At 38.7% G+C, this 27,036-nt stretch overlaps 1 protein-coding gene across 1 annotated transcript in view; it reads right to left on the bottom strand.

The window, feature by feature from the left end:
* Positions 1-18,344: 18,344 nt before the first annotated feature.
* LOC133990405 (rho GTPase-activating protein 12-like) overlaps positions 18,345-27,036 on the bottom strand; it is a 65,021-nt gene continuing 56,329 nt past the window's right edge. The window contains exons 13-18 of the mRNA XM_062428710.1: positions 26,659-26,778; positions 26,061-26,159; positions 25,723-25,800; positions 25,422-25,556; positions 24,474-24,579; positions 18,345-19,925 (exon numbers count right to left, since the gene is read on the bottom strand). Coding sequence (XP_062284694.1) covers positions 19,751-19,925; positions 24,474-24,579; positions 25,422-25,556; positions 25,723-25,800; positions 26,061-26,159; positions 26,659-26,778 — 713 coding nt within the window. The 3' untranslated portion in view covers positions 18,345-19,750. The remainder of the gene's footprint in view (positions 19,926-24,473; positions 24,580-25,421; positions 25,557-25,722; positions 25,801-26,060; positions 26,160-26,658; positions 26,779-27,036) is intronic.

Genomic DNA, 27,036 nt, shown 5'->3' with positions numbered 1-27,036 from the left:
TTGAAGAATTGCTCAGATGGTAGGCAGATATCATGCAGTCCACACAATCACCCTAAGCAAGTCTTGGAGGTGCTGCAGACAGTGCTGTCACACATTTCCTCTAAGTTTTTGCAGTTTGAGATGCAGTCTGTATAATTTTCATGTGTCTTACACTGGCATGTCTCTCTGTCTCTCTCTTTTGGTGGAACCACCCAAAATGGTCTCTGACGGCAGAAGAAGGCAAGAGAAATGTGCTGGTGCTGATACATATTTCTGGTGGAGGTTGAGCAAAGAGGAGTCTTCTCTGTCTCTTAACCTTCCTGAGCGTTACTGTGTCCCGTCTGCTGACATCATCCTTTAGGAAAAATTGTCTGACATATTTTGTAGTCTCCCTCTCTATGCCAGTTGTAGTTGTCTGTAAAATGAAAACATATTTTCAAATATTTTCTTGAAAATATTTATTTTTATTTCTTATGCTGTATTACTTTTCTTTTTTTCAGTGTATGTGAATGCAAATATGTGTCTTTGTGTGTGTGAGTGAGTGAGTGAGAGAAAGCGAGAGAGAGATAATGTGAATGTGAAGAAGAGAAGGTAGGAAAGTCAATGTGAGATTGTATTGATGGGAATAGCCTGAAAAGCAAATTCAGATGTGACAAATGATGTAAATGGTGTGTAATGTATACAGTTCAGTTTTATTATTAAGCTTTGTTTTTGTTTTGTGAGAGTTTTGAGAGAGAAAAAAAAGGGGGAAAAAAGTTTTATTATTAAGCTTTACCAGTTTCAATATTCATTTCTGGATTTGTAACAGTTCTGCTTGTACCGTGAAATGCTGGGATCTGGTGATGATGGGGTGGTCAGTGCTTTTTTACAAAGCCTTTTACATAATGGCTGCTACAAAGCATGAAACCACATGTTGTCAATCATGACCTATTCACTAAAGGGACGACTACTTAAATATATTTTATAATATTTATTTGGCATTTTGTTTTAATATGTCATTTATACATTTTGAATGGTATAAAAACATATTTTTAAACTCAAAATACAGCACTTTACCCTCCATAAATATTACCAAGTTGATGGCTCCAAATGGTGTGATAGTTCAAATAATATGTTTTAAAAAAAAAACAAAAAAAAAATGTAACAAACTATTTTTTCAAGAGTAATATTTCTCTAAAGGATAGGGAAAGAAAAATGAATGTTTCTGTAGAATGAACCAAAAGTAAAGAATTGATTATTTAAACATTAGTTAATAACTTGATGTTGACAGTAAACAGTAAGAGCAGCGCAGCAGCCAGACAATCTTATAGGGCGCCCATGCGAGAGTACATCTGTCGTTGTCGTACGCTTTTTTTGGTTGAATAAAAAAATAATTAGTCTGTGAGACGATCGTGATCAACGTTGACACTCAGCTAACGCTAACGTTAGCAGAGCGGCGACCAACACACTGCAGCATGAAACAACGTAAACTCTGAAGTGAAAAAAATAACTCCGTGCTCAGTCTGTCTCACCTCTATAACCCTGCAGCTGCTCAGCGTGTTGGACAGTGATGTCTGTCCCGGAGCTAACAGTGCAGAAGCATGATAACAAAGTATCATCCACCCTGGAGGTAGACGCCAGGCACAAAATGTGCTAACGGAATCCGCGGGTCCTACAGCCTTTGCCAAGCGCAACATTGAGGATGTAAACGGTGGGACCACTCGGTTAGAAAGCCTTCCTTGCTCTCCTCTTTGTTAGAGGAGTTTATAATAAAAACATAGAGATGGACAGCTTTTGGTCCGAGGAGTGGGGGTTGGCGTTTTTTAATTCAACAATGCCATGGAGCAGGTACAGAGAAATAATGCGCTACCTGCGCTTTGATAAGAACGAGAGCAGGCGTGCTCGTCTCTCAAGTGACAAGTTTGCGCTCATGTCTCAGGTGTGGGGGAGATTTGTAGACAATTGTGTTGCTTGTTACAAGCCAGGGCCCAATATCACTGTTGATGAACAGCTTTTCCCAACCAAGGCACGGTGCTGCTTCACGCAGCATATGGCGAACAAGCCCGATAAGTTTGGGATAAAATTTTGGATAGCCGCAGATGTCGAGACAAAATAGATGCTGAATGGATTCCCATACCTCGGCAAAGATCCATCAAATCAAAGTGTCAGCGAAAGAGTTGTCATGAAACTGATGGAGCCCTACTTGGGAAAGGGTAGAAATGTCACTACTGACAACTATTTTACGTCCCTCACTCTTGCCAAGACCCTACTGAAGAGGAACACTAGCCTGGTCGGCACTATGAACAAGGCCAGAAGTGAACTCCCTCCTTCAGTAGTCAGCCAGAGAGGAGAGCTGTTCGCCACAAATGTTACTCGTGCCTCCCGTGTCTGAAAAATCAGACACGGGAGCGTTTCTGTCAAATTATCAGAGTGACGATTTTTATCCAACTTTTAGGATTAAAAAGGGATTAAAATCATTTTTATCATCAAGGTTTGGTTATTATGTTTTTGAGGCACGAGTGGTCAACTCTCACATTTCCCTCCACTTCTAGCATCCGTTAGCGGTGGTGGGCTAGCTGTAGCCAGTGCGTTGTTTTCACTCGTTGTCTTTGTTAGTTTAGTGAATCAAAACCGTTTTGACATAATGTTTGACTTAACTAAAGACTTACCTATCTGCACCAAATCAATAAGGGGTCAGGTGTCTACGTAAAACCTTGAATTCGAGTGCAGCGCCGTCACGCCTGGATGGCCATAGCAGGAATATTAGTGGAGACAGATGTTCAGAAAATGGAATGGAATGAGAGAATAAACACTCAACATTGACATATTATATATGTATATATATATATATATATATATATACACATATATATATACATATATATATACACACATATATATATACATATATATATATATATTTTAAATTCATTTTGGGAACCTTAATGTACGGAAAATAAAATATAACCTAAAAGTGGACAGTTTTTTAGAGCTCCCCCTAAAAGTCTCTTGGGAGGCTTTCAAGGGAGCTCAACCTCTTATCTCGGACTGAAGCTACTGCTAGCTTACTGGGAACATTAAGCACTGCACACTTTTATCTATTTTTATTGTGTTGCGTTTTTAAAAAAAAGTTTTAGCATTCACCAAGATACACGGTGCTCTATAATCCCAGAACCAAGAATCATACTGTATAAAAAGCTTATTCATTCCTGTCACAGCTATAAAAGGTTTGGTTATTATGTGGATAATGCATACTAAACATTATTATTCTTTAGATATGTGTGAAAGCAATTAATGTACAATTATTTGATTGAGGATTTTGCTTAAGTCATGACTTAAGAAGAAATGTTATTGTACAGGCAGACAGGCATGGATGGATGGATAGATGGGGTAGGTTAATAGGTCTTAAGGCTCATATCTTACACTGCACTGCAACTTTTTATTCTCCTGTTTTATCTGTCATACTTTATTTTAGCTTAATATTATTTCCATTTTAACACTTTTAATCGTATATAAATGTCTTTTTTACTTTTCCATGTGTTGCTTTTATATCCTGTCTTGATCCATTTTTATGTTTTATGTGAAGCACTTTGAATTGCCTTGTTGCTGAAATAAAATGGCCTGTCTAAGTTAATCACACTCATATCTGTAGAGGGTTTTTGCAAAAATTAAAATCACCTCATCTGCCTCACAGAGCTAAATCCTGTTGTTTATACTGTTGTATTGTAATGTTTTGCTTCCACAGTCTGGGTGTGGTGAATCAGGTTCTTGCTCAAGCAGGTGCTTGCAGGAGCATCTCCCATCTTCCTCCTCTCCTAACCAACCACACTTCTTACCCTCAAGTTGTTTAATTAATGGTTTTGTTCCTTTTTTTTGGGAGCTAATACAAGCAGATGCTAGTTTGGTTAAACTTACTTTCTCATGTTTATGTTAGTTGGGGAGATAAGTTGATGTCTTTCGGTTTCTTTGTTTTTTGAGAGGTTATATTGATTACTTCCCAGTTGTGTTTCCTTTGTGATGCCAGCCTTTGTCCACTCTTAAGTTAAATGAAGCTTTATCGACATTATTTTTGTGAATAAACTAATTTACTTTATATTGACCTATTTGTCTCTGTGGCTGCTTGGGACTTGGGGAAGATGAGGCTTATTCATGTTGTGTCTTGGACATCTCTAAACTGGGCATGCCACCTGTCCTTCACACGATCAATCAACTTGTGAAGGAGGTGTCACTTTACCCCAAAGAGTAGATCTCACATTCTGGAGACAAACTTCTCCATCGGTGTCAGATGAGTCACGCCACCTGCAAAGTGATGCTCAACATCAAAAGCGCTAAAAATGACAGATGAAAGACTATTAAACATGTGCAGAGGGGCGAGAGTTTAGTTCAAGCTTGACCAACATTCAGAAGGTGAGAGAGTCCAGTTTGAATATGAAAAAATAATCAACATCTTGAGCCTGAGATGAGCTGCTCAAAACATCTTCTTTAAGACATCAGCGTCTGCAGTGATGTAAACTCTGTTAATAAGAGTCCATCTGAATAGCTGAGACTGTCCTCACAAGAAAAATGACAACAGGTCATAGTGTCAATTGGCTTAAAAAACAACAACAGATACACTCTGTTACACTCTGATACACTCAGCTCACAAGACGAGATATTGGGTTCACGAGATCGAGACAAGATTTTAACTATATTTTTAAGAAAACTTCAATGAGCAAATACATGTTCTTTTATTTAAAATCCATAAAATGGAAATTGAATTGAAATATTTTAACTAATCATCTTGTAATGAATCACTTTAGTTCTACTTTCTAAATATATAATTATCATATGAAGAGTTTGGTTGCAAAACGCGATAAACGCCATTTTTTGACATTTGCATTTTATTATTGGAAATGACTGTTCAGATGTACCTTAATCTATGTGTGAATTGTTGCCAGTAACAAAATTTAAGAATGTACATTTTAGGCCTACTATAAAATGTATTTTTTCACAAAACACGATATCCGCCAGACCAGTTTCTTTACAAAGCGCAATATAACGGTTATCCAACGTTTGGGATGCTGCGCGAGCTGAGCATCCCCTGAGAAGAGAGTCACCTGTGAAGCGCTCTGAGTTTGCTGACTGATTTAGCAAGGATATCAAATCAAAAAATAATTGGTAAAGCTATTTCAGATAGAGGATTTAATAGAAACTAGACAATAACGTTTAATTGTATTATAATTAACAACTGTCACTCGATCAAATACTGTCTGTCAGTCAGAGTCCGTCAAGGCAAGTTTAGCTAGGCTATGGATTTCGATGACGGATTGGACCCGGTCATTCCAGCTGCTGTTGGGAGAAAGAGAAAGCCATCAAAAGAAAACCACCAAAGGGAGAAGACCAAACGTGCAAGGCATTCAGGAGAGGGGAAAAATCCGGGGGTTAATTGTGGTCACCGTGCGGATATTAATGTTGGTCTCTGTCATGCCGACAAACTATCAGATGAAGATGTGGCCTTCAACTTCAGCACACTATATAAAAGTGAGACAAAGGTGGACCAGGACAAAATACTCCTTCGTCTTACTACAGTAAGCAAGTGTAGTAGGGAACGAGTCTCCGCTGATGAAAAGAAGAAGCCCAGGGATGTCACCGTAAAATACTGTCTTTTGTCCTGCGCTCCTCCCCACCACAAGATACCTGTCTGCAAATCAACATTTCAGAGTGGCCTTGGTAAGATTATTTTTCAAATCACTTCTTACACGTAGCTGGGTATCTATGAACGTGTATTTATTTATGCGGTTGCACCTTTTATTTACTATTGTTTCAGTCACTGAAAAAGTGGAGATTTTGTCTGTGTATATGGGGAAATCAGCGTTTTATTATTGTGATGTGAATATACATAGATGTCTCATAAATAGACAGGTGCGTGTAAACGTAGTCTAAGACGGCCTGTGCAATCTTTGGCAAAAGCATTAACTAGACTATAGAGATGACATTTATGTAGCGTCTGTTGCCCAGAGTCAGTTGGCAGCCAGCCAGAAAAGTCATGAGATTGAGGAAATTATCTGGGACAAAAAACTCATTTGAAACAAAATCGTATAAATTATTGTTAGCTAAGCTCTATTTTGTTTTTTAGTTTTCATTAGGCTATTATTGTTAAAATGTGTCGTGGGCTAGAGTGTAGCAGTGCCGGATTTAGCAATTTGGGGGCCCAAGGCGAAGGTATATGTGCCACAGAAATAAAAATAAAAGGAATAAAACAATCAAAAGTGTGTTTAAAATCATGCCAATCAGCTGTCAGTCTTTGAGCAGCTACACAACACACTGCTATTGACCCAATTTATGCCAAATGGCTATTATTGGTGCTGCTTAAATAACTTCACGCAGACAAAGTGTATACAAAAGCCTATAATTTCCATAGTTATAGGCTTTATTGATTCTGTACGTAGGCTACCAGTCTGGTTTTGTCATATTGGTAGAAGGCTAGCCTACATACTGTGGTCACCATATCTGATAATCCTATAGGCTACATTCTAGCCTACATAAAGAACCAATAAAACCTAATTATGAAAATTATCGGCTATAGAACGCAGAGGTGGAACCAGGAATGTTGATGAGAAGATGGAGAATAGGCAGGCGGCAGTTCAGCACATGTCCTCATTCATGTGCAAGGCCAGCCACTACGCTCGTCGTGGCGCACCTGGCCGGAAGTACCTCCCGAGTGACTTGTCAGTGAGAAAAATGCACCGGCTATTCCAGGAGCAGAACCACAGGGTCATCAGCTACTCCCTATACTACTATGTGTTCCGCACAAGTTTCAACCTGGGATTTGGGCATCCAGCAAAGGACTGCTGTGCCACCTGCATGAGCTCGAAGCTTCGAATGAAAGATCCCAATCTAACTGAGGACGAGAGGAAGGCACAGATTGTGTCCTTCATGCTCCACCGACGCAGAGCTCGGGTGTTCTGCACCCTGCTGAATGCAGTGGAAGAATCAGTCACAGTCTGCTTTGACATGATGCAGAACCTCTCTCTGCCCAAGTCTCCCATCGGCCAGACCTACTACTCCAGGCAACTCTATATGTATGTGCTTGGTGTTGTGGTCCACCATGGAGAGAGGAGCCTGCAGGCACTGAGTGACCGTCATCTTTATGTGTGGCTTGAAAATGAAAATGGAAAAGGCAGCAACATGATCGCTTCTGCCCTGGACCACTGCCTGAGAACCAGTCTAGCTGAAGATGTCAAGCAGGCTGGCCATTTGAGGCTCTTCAGCGATTCCTGCTACGGACAGAACAAAAACACCACAATGGTGGGAATGCTGTCCAGTCTACGGAGCACTGTCTTTAAAGATACCAAAATGGAGTGCTACTTCCCTATCCGTGGCCATAGTTTTCTCCCTGCTGACAGTTTTTGGAAGGATTGAGCAGGATATCCGCAAGCAGGACACCATACTCCTACCAGGAGAGTACACCAACATCCTGAGGAAGCATGGCTCTGTATATGTGTACGGGAAGGACTGGGAGAGCTTTGACCACAAAGCTGCAACCAAGGCTCTCATGCAGTCCACGCGGTCTTACAAGATCAGCGACGCCCGGGTGCTGGAGATCGATGGCAAAGGGTTGGGGGTGAGAACCACCTTCAACGGTCCCACCTACCAGCACACTCTCCTGAAGAGAGGTAAGAACTGGGGCCAGTATAAAGCAGATCCCCTGCCGATGATGACCACAGTGAAGGCTGTGAAGAAGAAGGACATCATCAGCCTGCTGGAAGCCATTGGTGCCCCAGAAAATGTCAAGGCCTTCTACAACCATGCTTTGGCTGTTACCAGTGATGTCCACAGTGAGGAAGAGTAGGCTAAAAGGCACAGACTGGCATCTAAAGCCCATGTGACACTCAAGAACACACACACACACACACACACACACACAACCCCCGACCCACCCCTCCCCCCCCACCCTACCTGAGTAGACAATCTAGTCATATTTTAATAGTTTGATTGATCCACAAGCTTTTCTTAATGATATTACACTATAGTAGCCTATAGTCTAAGGTGGATATATAGCGTTTTGCAAAATAAATGTTATGTTGTTAGGCTTCAGAGGGTTAATGTGTCTGTATGATTATTATTAATCAACCTTTGTATATACTATTCCATATATTTATGATGTATTGTTTTTTTAACCAATTTAAGATGTTTGACAATGTTAAAATGAATGTTTCATTTCGGCATGGTTTTTTGACTTATTTATGAACTATTTGTGCATATAAAATTAAATAAATATATCCTGGATTTCAAGAACATTGTGTCCCTGGCCTTCAATTAGCTCAAGTAATAGTTTAATGAACAAAAATTGTGAATGAACTTGATTGTTGATGTCTTAAATAATAATGTCAAATAACCAACATTTCTCAAAATGGATATATCTCATTTTGCAACGAGACTCTTCATATGCAGTATGCAGCACTGTAAAAGGTTTCCCCATATAGATATTTTATAGATGGATAATTTTGGTATTTATGGAAATAACAACCATAAATACAAAAGTTAAATACAATCACAAATACTAAAAAGTAAATTGTAAAGAGTAGAAACAATTTTAATATATAAATATAAATTAAATAAAGAACCCAATTATCACAAATTACAACATATTGCTAATAAAAAAACACAGAAATAAAAGTAAATTGCACATTGTTATAATTTGGTAGTGTTTTACTTTTTGCATCATTAGGCTTCCATAGCTGCGATAGATTCCCTGCTCCTCCTACTTCAGGCTCTCAGTGTAGAGACCTGAGCTCAACCTGCTCCTCTCTTCTTCTCCTACTGCTGACTGAGATCTTCTCAGCAGGTAGCAGCTGCAACAAGGTTAATGATCCACACGTGACATTATAAAAAGAAGACATGACGTGCGAATGAGCGATAGAAAACCGATCGTCTTCTTTTTTTTTTTTTTTGCGGCCCTTAATTATAGCTTCGCGAGACAAAATTCACGTTGACGAGAAATATCGTCACGTTTCGTCTCGCGAGATCTCGTGGTACAATATCTCGTCACACCCTTATTAACGAGTAATTTACAATTAGTGTCAGGTCTGTAGCTAAATCTATGCTGTAGGAATACACATTCAAAAAGGTGTGGGTTTCATCAGTATCTCCATTGAAATGAACTAGTTTGTATGCATGCCAAGTCTCTTAAATTCCATCCACATTTCCCGCACGTTCGTCTTAGTCCCTCCCACCAAGGATGCATAGAGAGATGCGAGGAAACCACTGGAGGAGAGATGAAACGAGGAAATATCATTTTATAGACAGGAGATGTTGTTTCTCCAAAGCGACAAGTGAAACGACCTGTTTCTGAAGACGCGGCAGCAGATAACAGCTGCTCAGCTGTGCCTTGATTTTAACAGTTGCAGTGACTTGACGGAGTTTGTGTCTGCATACATATTAACTGCTAATAATACTGAAGGTGCACAGTTATCACTGACAGAGCTGCAATTCTGACTGTGCAGCCTCTTATATATTAAATTGCCTGCACATGGATAAAACCCATATCCTACTGTATCCTGCTCAGAGACGTATGAACTCTTTCCATTCTGGCACCAGAAAACAAATAAAAAATAAAACTTGGGATTGATACACTTGAATTTAACGTTATCAGTTTCCACACTCGTATGAAACTGCACAGATGTTGTGATGTATCAGTCTGATCAGTTGCAGTCCAATCAATAAAGACCTTTATGTCTTTTGTCTCTTGCTCCTGTTTCTTCTTTTTGCATTTTGAAGCTCTACTTACAACCTGGTTACGATCCACCACCGCAAAATGCTAATACAATAGATTTTGTTCAGGAGTGTATTTGGTTAATTAATTTAGAGGACTTGTTGATACAGTCCACCGATAACATATTTACAAGTTCATACAATAAACATTTCTGACAGCTCTAAATTCACCTATTTGACACATGCTGATGTCTTCTTAATATTAAAAAATACTATTATAAGTTTCCCTTTTCTTACTTCTTCATACTGACATGCAGAAAACGTATTTAGCTTATCAGTTTTTATTTTATTTTTCCTTTCCCGTGTTTATTTCCAGTCACTTGGCAACAGCTCAAACCACACGAATGCCACTTCCAAAGTGGAAAAATATAACTACATGATTTCCATTTGAAAGCAGCAACAGAAACCACTTTAGAGCGCACCATCAGCATGTTCGGTGTCTCTGCTAGAGAAGAGAAGATTCAGGCAGCGAATTTGAGAAGGGAGGAAGAAGATATTCTGGATAAGATGAGTTTTTTTCTGTCTGTGATTTAAAGTGGAAATGCAGAGCAGTCTTCTGAGAGGTTAAGCAGCTTCTGAGCAGATTTTATCCTACTGGTTAGCTGTTTTTTCCTCCCAGTACCGACTGGCTTACACCGTCTCCCATCACTGCAAACAAGAGGGAGAAACTGAGAGATTGTTAGCTACTAGAAGCTCTTGTCACTCAGGTCAATCTTAATAGAGATCTTTCTCACAGCATGGAGAAACCGCTGAAGCTCAAAACCCAGTGGAGACTAAAGCTGGCTGAGAGTGACGCAGCGAAATCCATCAGCGCCTTTAAAAAAAACACAAAACAGCACATAGTGGATATAAAAGTTAGTTATACGAGTGTTTTCTGTTCTGCCAGCTTTTATTGTTAAAGTCTCCCTCACTGCAAAAAAAGTGTTGTTCTTACTGTTGCTTCACTGTGCAGAATGATGTATGTGCAGAGTTTGACACTAGAAGGCTGTTTTCACATTCGTCTGTTCAAAAGAGGGGAAAGTTTCTCTGAGCTCGCCAAAAAAAAAAATCAAAAAACAGCCTCCCTGAAAGGCTCTTAGAAGCAGTCAGAATTTTTCTTTTTGAGCCCCTCACCATCTGTGACAGCCGTACATTGGCTGCTCGACAGAGAGTTCAGTCGTTACTGCAGTGAAGATGCTTTTAACTTGTCGTGAATTTCTATATGCAGCAGAAAGACATGCTACATGAGCTTTCAGAAACACTATCTGTGGCCTCAGACTGGAAGAAACCATGGATGTGTTTTAAGAGCTGGATCCAAAGCTCGGCCCACAGACTTTACATTGTGATGATGTCACAGTTTTTTAAATAGCTTTTCTCGGCTTGAGGAAGATTTAACGCACATAAAACCTCCATGGATCAAAAATACATAATATGAAGAGTCATAATTCACCTTGTCTGCAGTTCAAAGTGTATTGTCAACAGTTTTGTAGACATTTTTTTTTATAATCGTGGTCTGTGGGGATCTTTTAAGCTGCAATACCACAAGTGGCCACTAGGAATGCGGTGGCAATCATCCATCTCTCATAATACACCATTCACTAACAAAGACCACACCAACTCGCATACGAGTTTAAAGCTTTATTGCGACAAAGGTAGAAGGGTTAGTGGTGGAGGGATGAGAGTCGAAGGGTTGTGGATGAAGGTTGAGGTATAAATAAAGTTTGATTGATTGATTTACATTGAAGTACTGATACTTTACTTGAGTACAAACATCTGACTGCATCCTTCACGACTGATTAAAGTGCCAATCCACTTCTCCTCTGAAATTAAGTGAAGCATCATTTTAAAACATTTTTCCAGCCTTATGGTTACAGATGATACTTCTGTTATATATTTTTTAAAGTTGTTGAATTGAAAAAAAAGAAAAGAAAAAGTGGATGGAAACTATTGATTGTACAGTATTGTATGTACTGAGAGAGCAGGATAATGCTGTTTGTATTATAAATTTTCTAAGCCAAGGTTTTGATATTTGAGCCAAGAAAAAGTCCAAAAAAGTCAATACCTTCAAGGAACTTTCAATAGAGCAGAGCAACAAAGCATGAAGTGGTTGTACTGCATGTTAAATCTCACCCACCTCTCTCTCCCTCTCTCTCTCTCTTTTTCTTCCTCTTGTAACCATTCACCTCTTAGTTAAAGTGAGCTGCATGTCGACACGCTCGGCCCCACCTGGCTGTTAGCATTCAGTCTCAGTTAAGAGCAGAGAGGTGTGTGCAAACATAAATGAATGTGTTGGGAAAAGGCGATCATGATGCGGAGCTGCTCACTGGAGTCAGAGAGAGAGAGAAAGCCTCTAAGTGTGTGTGTGTGTGTGTGTGTTTAAATGGGCGGAGGACAAATGCAATCGCCATGCAGAGCTGGTAGCCAGAGCAGAGTCACAGAAGAGGTGTTGTCTGGATTTTGTGTGTGGAGGGGATGGGTGTTCCTCTACGTTGGTCAAACTGAAACACACACACACACACACACACACACACACACACACACACACAAGAGATAGTAGACTAAGTATCGACCTGCCTGTAGCTGCATGATGTTTCTCGTGCTGATGTCTTTCCATCGCCTGAGGCCTCAGTCTAGTTTAATGAAAAATACACTCATGTCAAAATATTAATTACTGTCACAAACAATAACACACAGACGCCTTATTAAAAAAACAACAACACAGAGTCACTAAATTAAACCTAATTGGATGAAGCATGAACATCTTTGACTGGTTCAAAGTTAAACAACAGTAAACCAAGACAAAAACTTGAGATTATTAAATAGCTTAAACATTAAAATTGTTTTATAATTGAACTTCATATCCTCACTACCTTCATCATTCATCTTTGAATGTGTTTAAAATATTAGTCGAATAATTTTCTGTCAATCACTACCGTTTATGTCAAAATCTACTGTTTAAGTCCTTTATTAAAATGTTAAATATTCCAGCTGAGTGAGGATTTGCTGCTTTCTTGTATATCTCCACGACAAACAGAGTGTTGAGTATTGGTCGGACAAAAAGAGTAAAGTGAAAATGTCAACTTTCAATCTTGGAAGCTGTGGAGGACATTTTTCACTATTTTCTGACATTTTATAGACTTAACAATCAGTTACTCCTCAAATATAGTGACAGATAAATTGCTGCTTAAAAAACAACATCAAGTCTGATTTTAAGTACTCACTTCTTGTATTAATGATGTGCTATTTATAGTTCTAAATGTAATGATTGTTTTAATGATATGTTTTTTCTCTTCTTTTTTTTAAATGTACATTTACATTGCGGTGTGAACTAATATGTTGACTGATGTGTACTGTACCTGCCAAACATATTGTCAATAAAATAAGATAAATAAATATTAATAAAAATAAATACATCTTAAAATAAAATAAATCCACCTGAAATAGAATTAAATAAATTAATCTTACATACAATTAAATACATAAATACATTTTAAATAAAATACATATTTGATTACAATTGATATAAATAAATAAAGTAATTTTTCAATGACTATAAAATAAGCTCTATAAGCGCTGCATGTTATCATATACAGTACATTAATCAGACAATTAAACGTCATTCATTGCAGCAAACACACTAAAAATATTTACTTTTAATGTTAATTGCAGTCTTCGATATCAGGGGGAAAAAAATCCAATTACAACTTAAAAATTGAATCCAATTGCATTTTCTGGCTGGATTCCAGTTAGTGTTGTCCTGATGGAGTGGACAGCAGCTCTCTGCCTCTATCTATAATTTCCCGTGCAGCCAGCCACAGAGCAGATATTAGCTCGGGCTTATCAGCAGGAGCCACAAAGGGCTGAGGGTGAAATGGAGCCGATGATGCCGAGGAGGGACACGGCTCCGCTGGGAGGAAGCTAATGATTGTCCCCGTTTACGGAGCCTGACACTGGGCCCGGGGCGAGGCCACCACAGCCTCCCTGTGGAGGACTGACAGCAACAGCAACTACTACTGTTTCATTTTAATATTAACAGAAGAATCTCTTTGGTCTATCAAATGACTGAAAACCCATCCTGCTTCCATATTAGATCACAAATAGTGCTGAAATGTTGATTAACCCTTACATACTCTTCGGGTCACATTTGACCCATTTGACACTTGACAGCTGTTAAAACACACAATTTCTTTTACTCTGAAATTTGATGAAATTTGATTTTGTGGCCAAAAATGCACAAAAATTTGAATATTTTAAAATGTTATACTTTTGTATAGGTGCTACAAATGTTTGTCCAGTGAGGCTGTTCTGGGTCAAATCTGACCGATATCTATTGACATGGCTTTTTGTTAAATGAATTTTTGCACAGTTATCTATTCATCCTGTCAGTAAACGATTCAGATTGATTCACTCTACTTTGAATAATCATTTGTGTCTGGGTTTTTTACTGTCTCCATAAATTAGAGTTAAATTATCAAATTAGATATTATCCATTCATCCTTTTTCAACCACTTATCCAGGGCCGGGTTGCAGTAGCATCAGGCCGAGCAATGAAACCCAGACATCCTTCTCCTCCACAGCGCCCTCCAGCTCCTCCTGGGGGATCCCAAAGCGTTCCCAGACCAGGAGAGATATGTCATCCCTCCAGTGTGTCCTGGGTCTGCCCCCGGGTCTCCTCCAACGTGCCCGGAAAATACCTCTAAACGGAGGCGTCCATGAGGCATCCTGACCAGGCATCTAAACCACCTCAGCTGGCTCCTTTCGATGCAGAGGAGCAGCAGCTCTACTCCTAGCCTCCCACAAATGTCTGAACTCCTGACCCTATCTCTAAGGCTGAGCCCAGACACTCTCTGGAGGAAAATCGTAGTTAGAAATTGTTAAAATGCACTGACAACTTAAGAGATCCAGTATCTATGAATATGCAAATAATGTTAATTTCACAAGTTTTTTCTGCTGCTGTGTAATAAGATTTTCTTGCATACTGGACCACAAATGCCTTCCAGAGTAGTTGCTACCACCTTAAAATCAGATTTAAGGAACACACATTAGAAACTTTCTCCCTTCCTGCAGATTAATATGAAAATAAACTCTGTACTGCTCCAAATGAAGTGACAAAAACACAAAAACACATTTTCTTAAAGTGGAGGGGAACTCTAAAACTGGATTATATTTACTTTGACTTTATTGAAGTTAAAGTCACTAGAAAATGCTCTACATGGCGTATCGATATATTTAGTCAGTGACTACCAGAGGAGCAGCAGCGGTTGTCCTGAGATCTAGTTACACCTCTCAGGTGTAACTAGAGCAATTTCAAGTAGGTCAGGTCTAAAAAGAGGAGCATGCAAGCTCAGCAAAAATAAAGGGTTTTCCAGGATAAATGAGGGTAGACTGTGAGATAACAGCAGGAAACTACAGTGTGCCTTTTTTAAAAAGTCAATATGCATGAAGTAATGTGCATGAATGTCTTGAAATGTCTTCTGCTGAGGTGATTTTAAAAACACAAACAAGTGAGAAAAGCAACTGTGTGACATTTTTCTCACTTTGATCACAGTGTGAACAAAAGCTGTGACTGAGAGCTGAAGCTGCTGAGAACATCAACATATCAGAGATCTTAGGAGGTGTTACTCAGTTATTCTCTGGTTTTGCTTTTTTTCCTCATTATCTCTCTCTCTCTCTCTCTCTCTCGTCATTTAGACTGCACAACATGTACTTTGGTGATTCCTGCTCACTAGAAAAATGTTATCTTAATGTTTCTGAGGAAAAAAAACTGAAAAATATGACATAAAAAAGGTTTTCAGTTCTAAAGCTGTTGCACGAGCAAAGTGGAGATTTACACATCACTAAATTAAACCCGTAGAGATTTGGTGTTACTAAATATTTACACCTACTAACTGTCAGGTGGATTTGATATATTATTTATATCTGACCCATTTATACTGAATAGTAAAAGAGGTCGTATGATTGACGAGTCTGACCTGACACTTTAACCCTTGCATAGTGTTCAGGGTCAAATTTGACCCAATCTTACATTTAAAAGCTGTAAAATCACCCTATACACATTTCCTCTAGCTGGACCCTTACAAAAACAGCATTACAAAGTATGAAACACTTTTACATATCATAAAACATAATTACATGAGGAAAACACTTTTACCAAGGAGAAAACAAATGTATAAGATGTGAAACATTTTTAAGAGCGCTGAGACAAATTTACAAGTGACGAAACACTCTGAAAAATCTAGAAAACAACACAATCTTCACGGAAAGTTTTATTGGGCAACCTGATAAATCACTAGTTTGAAACTAGCTGGTCACTAAGAATTTAGGAAGGAGTTAATTGAACATTTAAGGATGGATTTATGATTAACATCCTCACAGAGATGCTGATACTTGGAGGTTTTAAATGATAAAACTTATAAGAAAGTTTTACTCAGGGAATCTTGAAGTCTGTTGGAGAGCAAACACTGTAAATGATGTCTAAAAAAATATTTCTTCAAAGGCAGATATTTCCTTCTCTGTTAATCTGACAATATAGTGTATATCAAAAGAACAGAGAACAACAGGGGAAAACTCAAAATGTTGCAAGTTTCTCTAACATTTAAGATATCTCCACAGTAAGATATGAAAGAAAACCTTTTGCTCTCTGTCAGAAGCTTTGCGTCAGCTTCCGTACACCAGGAAACGTCTGATAAAAGAATCCATTATGGAGGTTTAACACAGACCAGACATCAAAGATCTCATCTGGATAAATGAGTCACAATACTGCTGCCAGTTTGAGCGTCTGCATTACAAAAATAAATCTGACTTTTTGCTTTTCCTTAATGCTTTTTTCTGATTGTATGATTTAAGATCTGATCTTATCTCAGATTCTTATTTATTTGTTGTACATTGGTGCCACTACGTACTTCTGATCAAAAAATACCACTTATTTTAAAATCAGTGGCAGCTGGTGACTCATAAAAAATGGGAATAACAGGAGGAAAATCAGCTCACGGCATCATGTTATTTTTACACTAGTCAGCTTATCTCTGCTTTTGCATGTTTAACCCTTACTTACTGTTCAGATCAAATTTAACCAGTTTCGATATTTGACAGCTGTTTAAACCCTGAATGTCTTTTACTCTGAAATTTGATGACTGCTATTTTAAATTTGTTATCCTTTTGTATCGTTGCTACAAATATTTGTCCTTTGAGTCAAATTTGACCCGTATCTACTGAAATGTCTTTTTGTTAAATGAATAGTTAATAGTTTTAATAAGATGGTAGTTATGAGGATTTCTTTTTATGATGTAGTAGTGAAGACTGATGGCTCTAATGGTTATACAATAAACCCCACAGTTACTTAAAGTTCTTGTAATTTTCAGTTTCAATAAAATAACATTTCAATCATTATTGCTATGTTATATTTTCATGTCTTAGGTAAAATAGGACGATATTGTGTGATAGTAGGTGTAAAACCTAAAAAATACACTCTCTCTGCTCTCTGAAACATGAATCAAGGTTTAATCACCCAGTTATTGATCAGTCAGATCAACTATTGATGCTTTCTAAACAAATATGTGGTTCAAAATGGGGGAGGGAAACATACTACAGGGCTGTAGAATATGGACAGTATGTATGTACTTGTGTTGTAGGCCGTGCAGAGACCTTAAGAGGGGCAGGCTCATAGTTAAGAAAGCAGCACATGGAACAAGTATTTCAGGTTAGAGAGGGGAAAGCATCATCTTAAACATCTCATATCCATGTGAAGATTGTAGCTTCTCTCTGCATCTTCGAGGCGAGACGATGATGTTTGCCCTGCTTCGTCACCATGTGGGGAATATTTTTCCCTCCTCTGCTGCACGACGCTTCCCTCCTGTTTAACATTTCTAACAGAAGTTGTCGTGCAGGCCGATCATCTTCTCAGCAGGACAGCGAGCTGAAGATTCAGAGCTGGCTTCACTTTAAATATTGTATCAGATCATCTGAGAGCAAAATAACACCTAAGTCAAACATCACATGGCCACTGTATGACTCACATTGGACTCTGACTTTCTCTCACGACTATCGGTTAACAAGCTGACTCAAAGTGGTGAAGTTGCTGATGGTTTAATCATTGCAGTGTAGCTTTTATCTATATTTCTGATTCTCTATAGTGTTAAAAAAAAAGATCACCTGAAGTCCTTAAGGGAGCCTAGAGCAACTTCACTGATTGTTTTCTATATATTTGTTAAGTTGAGAATGTTTTTAGTTTTTAATAAGCGTAACATTGCTGCTCATTCAACAAGCGTAGATATTGTTTGGCCCACAAATAAGTAAAGTTGTCTCAGGATTGACAGCAGCAGCAAACTTTTACTGTTATTTCATTTTCTGCTTGTTAAGCTACAGGCTTCACTTGAGCTGATTTTAAAATCTGTAAACTCATCTCAATGTTAAGTCTGTGAGCTGAGCTGGAAAAACACTACTTCAGATATTCAGTCAGCCGCACAACGTGGGAGCTAGAAGCACTTTTTTCATCCGGTATCCAGTTCCTATAATACATCCGTGGTATCAAACCTCCAAATCTAACAGTCGGTATCTCGATCTTCTCGCTGAACTACATGGAAACAAGACAGGTGGAGTAAAAATAATCACGGGAACAACATAAAGAACATCTCTCTCTCGTTTGAGGTCTTTATTCCAGTTCGATAAAGCCAACAGACGTTTCTCTGCAAAGTTACATTCACAAATCTTTTAACTTTTTTACCTCTCAGGTAAACCTCCACATTTCCCCCACCTCATAACTTTATTCCTCACAACTGTTGGTTACACAATGATCACAAAAATAGTGATTTATCCCACCGGTATCTTTTTTTTTTTTAACACTCCAGGCATACGTACTTATATTTACTTTTTGTACAATATATTGTCATTAAATCCATTCATCCATCCACCATTTTCCCATTTATTACATGCATACACATAAACACTGTACAACTGTTTCGATGGAGACGCGTTTAAAGGCTGTTTTTTTTATTTTTCTTGTCTAAAATGTTTCGTTCCCATGAGTCGAGGAGAAGACACAGCTGAGTACCGTTTGTTTGTGTTTTTTTCAAGTTGATGTTCTGACCGTTGCAAGATCATTTGTTCTAAAAGCCAAATGTTGAAGGTGTCGTGCAGATATACTGTAAATATTGAGAGAGAGAGAAGAGCGATGATAACCTGTCATGTGTTCAGAGGACCCTGCTCCAGTATTTCAGAAAGGAGAGAAACAGATTCAGAGAAAGAGAGAGATGGAAAGACGAGGAGAGACAAAAAGACATTTAAAATAAAGTGAACATGAAAAAGAGAGAACCAAGAAAGGAAAAAGGTTCTTGAACAATAAAGAGACCTCCACATCATCCCTTCTGATAACTTATTTCTTCTCTTATTGCCTAAAAAAAAGTCAAGCTTGAAGGGGTAGAGGGAGGGTGTTGTTGGTTTCTTCCCAGTGTGGTTCATACAGGAGTGATGATGAGTCTATACAAGAGATGAGGTTTTTACAGTACGGTACATACAGGGTGCAGCCAGCGTCATTAAACCTTCCAAATACTGACGCCTCCTCTGTAAGAGCTTTACAGAGGCTCATTATTCTGCAGCTCCTTTGGTCTCAGTCTGTGCAGCAGTAGCGGCTTGTTTGGCCCACGTATCAGTTTTTTTAATTTTAGGAAATCCAGTGTCGGGACAGGAGGACGTCACCTTTTTGCAGTAAAGTGGCACAAATGCAGCTGCAGGAGGAGAAAAATGAGATACTGAAAAGTGCAAAGAGTCTAAAATTTTTGGTCGCTAGTTAGTTAGTTACACTATGTTTTTTTTGTTTTTTTGTTTTGGTTCATCAGGAGACTTTTTTTGCGTGGCTCTGGTCCGGTAGGTTTTGCAATATTTGGAAAAAGCCGGTGACCACAAGTTGGTATGAGATGAAGAAAAAGCTGCCCCTGATCCAGACCACGCTGAGCCGAGCCGAGCTGATCCTAGCCATGCCGGGTTAGGAAGAGCTCTGCGTTGGTAGAGGATGGGGGAAAATAATAATAATAAGAAACGGCTCATCCTCAGGCGTCTCCTCCGTCTACCTCCCAAATATGTTCTCGTACTCCAGCAATATAAGCTCCACTATCTGGTTCTGGTAGACCATGTGGACCGCCATGTTCAAGGTCTCCGTCTCAGGCCGCAGCAGCGTGGGGCCGAACACGATGGCTACGCTCTGGGTGGTCATACGGTTCTCCTCCCCGTGGTCGATCACCCTGGAGGGAAGAGGGAGGTAAGATACATTGCTCATTAGTACGAGGTGGTAAATTAAGAAGATTTTAATTGAAAAATAGATTTTTATGAGCTTAAAATAAAATAAAATAAAAAATCAGTGCCTTCTTACAGAAACACTGTATGTCAACATGGCCAATAAGGCCATTTTGTAGTCAGGTTTGTAATAAATTTTGATTTACAATAAGAGTTCACACTTTTCAAAACGCATGTAAGGAAATAGACATACATACAGTTGAAACCAGAAGTTTACATACACTGTATAAAAAGACATATAACCTTTTTTCCCTCACTGTCTGACTTTATATCAGACGAAACTTTTCCTGTTTTAGGTCAGTTAGGATTACAAAAATGATTTATATTTGCTAAATGCCAGAATAATGAGAGGGATCATTTTTTAGACAATTTTTTATTACTTTCTTCAAAGTCAGAAGTTTACATACATTTCATTAGTATTTGGTAGCATTGCCTTTAAACTGTATGACTTGGGTCAAACGTTTTGGGTATCCTTCCACAAGCTTCTCAGAACAGTTTGCTGGAATTTTGGCCCATTCCTCCTGACAGAACTGGTGTAACTGAGTCAGGTTTGTAGGCCGCCTTGCTCGCACACGCCTTTTCAGCTCTGCCCACAAATTTTCTATAGGATTGAGATCAGGGCTTTGTGATGGCCAATCCAAAACATTGACTTTGTTGTCCTTAAGCCACTTTGTAACTAATTTGGCGGTATGCTTAGGGTCATTGTCCATTTGGAAGACCCATTTGCGCCCAAGCTTTAACTTCCTGGCTGATGTCTTGAGATGTTGCTTCAATATTTCTACATAATGTTCTTTCCTCATGATGCCATCTATTTTGTGAAGTGCACCAGTCCCTCCTGCAGCAAAACACCCCCACAACATGATGCTGCCACCCCCGTACTTCACAGTTGGGATGGTGTTCTCAGGCTTGCAAGCTTCCCCCTTATTCCTCCAAAGGTAACGATGGTCATTATGGCCAAACAGTTCAATTTTAGTTTCATCGGACCACAGGACATGTCTCCAAAAATGAAGGTCTTTGTCCCTGTGCTCATTTGCAAACTGTAATCTGGCTTTTTTTATGTTGCTTTTGGAGTAATGGCTTCTTCCTCGCTGAGTGGTCTTTCAGCCCATGTCGGTACAGGACTCGTTTCACTGTGGATAATGACACTCTCTTACCAGCTTCAGCCAGCATCTTCACAAGGTCTTTTGCTTTTGTTCTGGGGTTGATACTCACATTTCTCACCAAAGCACGTTTGTCTCTGGGACACAGAACCCGTCTCCTTCCTGAGCGGTATGATGGCTGGACATTCCCATGGTGTTTATACTTGCGTATAATTGTTTGAACAGATGAACGTGGCACCTTCAGGCATCTGGAAATTGTACCCAAGGATGAACCAGACTTGTGGAAGTCCACAATTCTCTTCCTGATATCTTGGCTGATTTCTTTTGATTTCCCCATGATGTCACACGCACAGGAAGCAGTGTGTTTGAGGTGTGCCTTAAAATACATCCACAGGTGTGCCTCTAATTAACTCAAATGTTGTCAATTAACCTATCAGAAGCTTCCAAACCCATCACATCATCATCTGGGCTTTCCCAAATTGTTTAAAGGCATAGTAATCTTAGTGTATGTAAACTTCTGACTTTGAAGAAAGTAATAAAAAATTGTCTAAAAAATGATCCCTCTCATTATTCTGGCATTTAGCAAATATAAATAATTTTTGTAATCCTAACTGACCTAAAACAGGAAAAGTTTCGTCTGATATAAAGTCAGACAGTGAGGAAAAAAAAGGTTATATGTCTTTTTATACAGTGTATGTAAACTTCTGGTTTCAACTGTATACAATAATAATAATAATGATGATGATAATAACTTTATTTATATAACACCTTTCATACATAAAACGCACATTTAGAGCAATAAATCCACAAAAATATACCAAAACCATATACTAGAAGGTTAAATATTGTAAGTGAACTATTTCAGTCCCAGATTTTAGGGACTACAATAAGAAAATTGACTTTATTTTGTTGGTGTTGTTGGTCACCCAGTTTACCTTCAAGTGTTTTGCACCTTTAAGGCTGTAATTTTTGGGCCCTGGTTAAACATTACTAAACTTTATAAGCAAGGCAAGGCAGCTTTATTTATATAGCACATTTCATACACAGGGGCAACTCAATGTGCTTTACATAAAAACAATATATCAGAGGATTTAACAGTAAGAATTGAAAGCATTAAAACATACGATTAAAAAAAAGAACCCAAATTATTATAAAAAAGATAAAGCATAGAAAAATAGAAAGAATCTCTGATATGCATTATTTTCAAGCACAGAGAGCCGTGCCTTTTCATTGGGACTTTGTATTAAAACTCACGTTTAACCTTTTGTTTTGGGTGACAAATACACAATACTCACAGAGAAACACGTTAACTAAATCTAAATCTGCTGCTTCCACTCGGTTGCCGACACCTGAGCTAACTGGAGAAGCTAATGTTAGCCCAAGAAGCTACCTGACTACCTGGAAAACCTCTGCTCTATTGTTGTTAGCGGACCTCACAGTGTCAATAACCCCCCTCTTTCAGCCCTGCTTTAAAGCCAGCGACCGGCTCCCTCGAATCAACAAGACATATTTGGACCGAGAACACCAGCTGTGGAGAGAGTGACGGCCCCCGGTGCTAAATCCTCACCTAAGCCTAGAGTCTGCTTCCACCATTACAGGGATGAAGGGTGTGTTTTAGCGAGGCGGCAGGAGGAGGAGTAGGTGGATTAATATCTACCCTGACCTCAGTGTGAGCTGGTGCTGCATTCATCAGTGTGAAATTGGCTCTCTACAGGAAGAACATACGCTTTGGTGTCTGACATCTTCCCCCGGCTCCGTGTGGAGTTCAGGGGTGAAACGCTTTTCTTTGACAGCCTAGAAGAAGCCCAGGTGTTTTATGAACCAACACTTTATGGACTGAGGTGAAGCTGGCTCTTTAACTGTGTGTGAAACCCCTCTTGGGTGCAGCTCATCATAAGTCACACTACATGTAAGTGTTACTGACTTCACTGCAGATAGAGACAATTAAAGGTTAATGTTAGCGAATGTCATATTTTACTGCACACAGGAGCGCTGCCATCTATAATGCATTAAGGTAACTCTTAAACAGTCGACTGTTAAAGTAAAAATGGAGGAAGCGTGTATTTATGTAGCTGCTTTTTCATAAAGAAACTTGACAAGATGAGCAGGGAGGAGACTAATGAGTTTAACTCCTCAACGCAGTGTTTGATGTTTGTCTAAATAAGTCGGCCTGTTGTTTCCAGCTTCCAGCCTCAGTTATAAAGTATGTAGAATAAAAGAGGATTGTGAGGTAACTAAGGCTGGGCAATACATCGATATTATATTGATATTGTGATATTTTATAGATATCGTCTTAGATTTTAACTTTCGTAATATGTATTAAGTGTCTTTTCCTTCTTTTAAAGGATGCATTACAGTAAAAATGTCATTATCTGAGCTTAACAGACTGTTTTATTATCAGCCTTTATCAACATCAGTGATGATTATTTATCAAAAAGCACCAATAATCATCACTACAATATTGTTAAAATATCGATATTGAGGTATTCGGTGAAAAATATCGTGATATTTGATTCTGCACATATCACCCAGCCCTACTGACTTGAACTATTTCACCATAAACAAGCTTCTCGGTGTCTCAGTGATGCTCGTTCTCTCCAAATGAACACACAAATGAACTAGTCTAATAACAAATATAAGTTCACAGAGCAGAGACACCTTTAGAGTTTGGAGTTACTTTGACACTGATGTATGTGTTTGGTATTTATTTGATTTGATGTTCCTGCAGGTATTTATTATTATCTTTCTATCAGTCTTTATTGTCAATATATATCTTTTACAGGTATCCATAGGTCACAAGCCATTTAAAATACAACTGTGTTTGTCATGAGCATGAACTCCTCCCAACGTAAAAATGTCAGATTTGTTTCTTGTGAAATGAATCCGAGGTCTAAGTGAAGAGAACAAAAGTCTTTTCCCCAGTTGAACATTTTAAAGACTTTGGAAATTTGGCTTGAAATAGTAAAAATACATATAAGATAAGTTAAATGTCTTATTAAGCATCTGCAAAAATCTGAGTGAAAATAAATATTGTAACTATTAAAAAAAAACCCTGAGCTTTACATCCAACACAGTTAATATACTATATTCAATACATGTACCATTATAACTAGAGGAAGAAGGGAAATAACTAAACATAAGACACACAAAAAGCGTGTCAGCAACTGTGTGACTTGCGAGAAAGTTGCTATAAGAAAGAGAGAGCTGAGAGTGATTGAGCAGAACTAGTATATGTTTAAATGTACAGCAGGTTATTAGTGGCATAGAATATAGCAACATTAAATGATTTGAGATGCAGAAATGTTACCAATGCAACCAGCAACTAGAAATGAGACTATGTGTTTACAGCAGTTTAGGATTGGTTCATAGGACTTTCTTTCTATTTCATCTTCTTACCTTCGGAGATGTTTGAAGAGCGCCTGCATGGTGTCGTGGTTTGGCTTCGGCAGCTGTCTGACCAGCTCTTTGATGGAATGAACTCGCTGCTTGTAGTCTGGATTCTCTGCAGAAAAGAAACTAAAAGTCAAATTTCTGGCAGGTTTTAGAAGCAACAACAACAACAACAACAACAACCGTGTTCTGAGTTTTTTTACTGGATGTTTGGGAAAGTTTGCTTTGATGCTAAAGTCAGTGAGATTTGCCATCTATTCTCACTGATTCAGATATACTTAATCACTAGTTTTTAAGCAGGATCTGCACACCTCATAAGTCCATGAGGGGGTTTTATGGGTAATTTAACCCTCACATACTGTTCATATTCAGTTCTGTCACAGTATTTCCTCTCATAATGTGTCTCTGTACCAAATTTCTGAACCACATATCATTCATAAAGGCCCCCATCAGTCACATATAAACATGATTTATCCTGAGTGAAGCTTTCAGAGAGCAGAGATAGTTTATTCTTTAGTTTTTATGATAAAAAACTATACAAAAACACTATATTATGGTCCAATGTTACATAAAATATGAGAACATCATATTCTATACAATGTTCAACTAGACTATAAAATAGTGATTGTGAATGTCTTTTTTTCCACAATATGTATCAAACTGAAGGATTAATCAAACATTTATTATTGACTGATGGGGAATTTATTAATGTGAATTGGTGTAGAGACTAATTATGAGTCAGAATATGAACAGTATGTAAGGGTATATATATAAAAGAGAAGATCATCACCAGTTAATTGATAATGAAAAGTATTGTATCTAAATGTGAGTGAGTGAGTGTGTGTGTGTGTGTGTGTGTGTGTGTGTGTGTGTGTGTGTGTGTGTGTGTGTGTGTGTGTGTGTGTGTGTGTGTGTGTGTGTGTGTGTGTGTGTGTGTGTGTGTGTTTTACGCACTGATGGCGCTGACAAAGTCGTGGAAGAGAGCGAAGCTGAAGAGAGGCTCCGGCAGCTCTCTGAAGTACATCTTTAAAGCTCCGGTGGTCACATGGATGTCCTCCCACTTCGAGTCTGCAAGGTTCACCCTCTCATCTGGACACACACACAAAAACCACTTGAGTTCCTTTTTACCCTCTCAACAATTTCCAATCCCACAAGAAACTCCCAAACATTAAAGTCAGAACACTTTTAAATAACTTCTCAGATGATTTTCTTTTGAGATAACGAGGAGAAACAGTTTCAGAGTAGAGAAACGTACCATGATTGACAGCAAAGCGTAGTTTTTGTATGACAGCAAGGTTTCCACTAACTCTGTACAGCCCGTCCACACACAGACCTGAAGGGGATCAAGGGAGGAAAACACTGATTAGCTCATATATATTTATAAGAGGTATAAGAAGAGTTGAATCCAAAAAAACAAAACAAAGTACAGTAAAGGTAAACAACTATTCAGCTACTTACTTACTTACTTACTTACACCACCTGCGTTATCACTGGCATTAAAACACACCCTTCCTTTACTACATGCAGGTCAAAACAAAGTAGGAAATGTTTTGTTTTTTTAATCTTAACTCGAATCCAGTTTAGCGAACCTACTGTTGTTCTCCACATGGTCAATGCATGTCCTGACGAAGCTCGGCACCGTGCTGTTCTCCCTGTGACACAGACTGGAGAGACTGCAGCCAAACACCTGATCTGAGGACACGCAGAGACAAATAAAACACAGTCACAAAGTGCAAGTCCAAAGTCCTAAATTTGTCCTGAATAGGTACTTTAAATTAGAGATAGAAGAAAGGAAGATTTTCTACAGGAAAGGTTCTTTCAAATGTAATTTAAGCTACATTACACCTGCTTGCTGTGGGAGTAATATACAAGTTTAAAGAAAATGGATTTATAGCAATAAACTGTAAAATTAATTTAATCTTAAAGTCAAAGTTGCTTTCTGTGGTTAAAAATAGCAGAAAAACACCAGTTTATACCGCAAATGTATCTGGATCAAACCTATACCTTAAATATTTACTCCTATATTTCTGTAAGGTAATGTATTTATACATTTCCATGTTATTTCTACATTATTTGATTAAAAACAAAAACAAAAAGTCTGGATATAATACCTTCTTGAATTCAATAATCTTCCAGGAGTCTCAACAAAACTGGAGACACACAGAGCATACTATATATTTCTCTCTGGTACCTTTGATGTATCCTTTGTCTCTGACGGCCTGCAGGGTCGGACGGCGGGTGAGGAACTTCTTCAGCTTGTGTCTCGTCTTCTTGTTCTCCGATGTGTCCATGCTGGCCGAGTTCTTCATGGCTGCGGGGTAAAAACGGGACATGACAGCGTTGTCCACAGCTTGTTTCAGCATTTGTAACACCATGACCGACGCTCGATGTGTTGTGGGAAGGGAAATGATAAGTGTCTGTTTTATAGCGCTGGTGTGACGTGTGTGAGAGAGTGTGTGTGTGTGTGTGTGTGTGTGTGTGTGTGTGTGTGTGTGTGTGTGGCTGTTGTGCACTGTACTGCCTTCATTTTCATTTTTTTCTTGAATCTTGAATGTTTACTGTTCATGGC

This window comes from Scomber scombrus, chromosome 11 (genome assembly GCF_963691925.1).
Source record: "Scomber scombrus chromosome 11, fScoSco1.1, whole genome shotgun sequence".
Classification (NCBI taxonomy): domain Eukaryota; kingdom Metazoa; phylum Chordata; class Actinopteri; order Scombriformes; family Scombridae; genus Scomber; species Scomber scombrus.
This window is presented reverse-complemented; position numbering and strand designations above follow the sequence as displayed.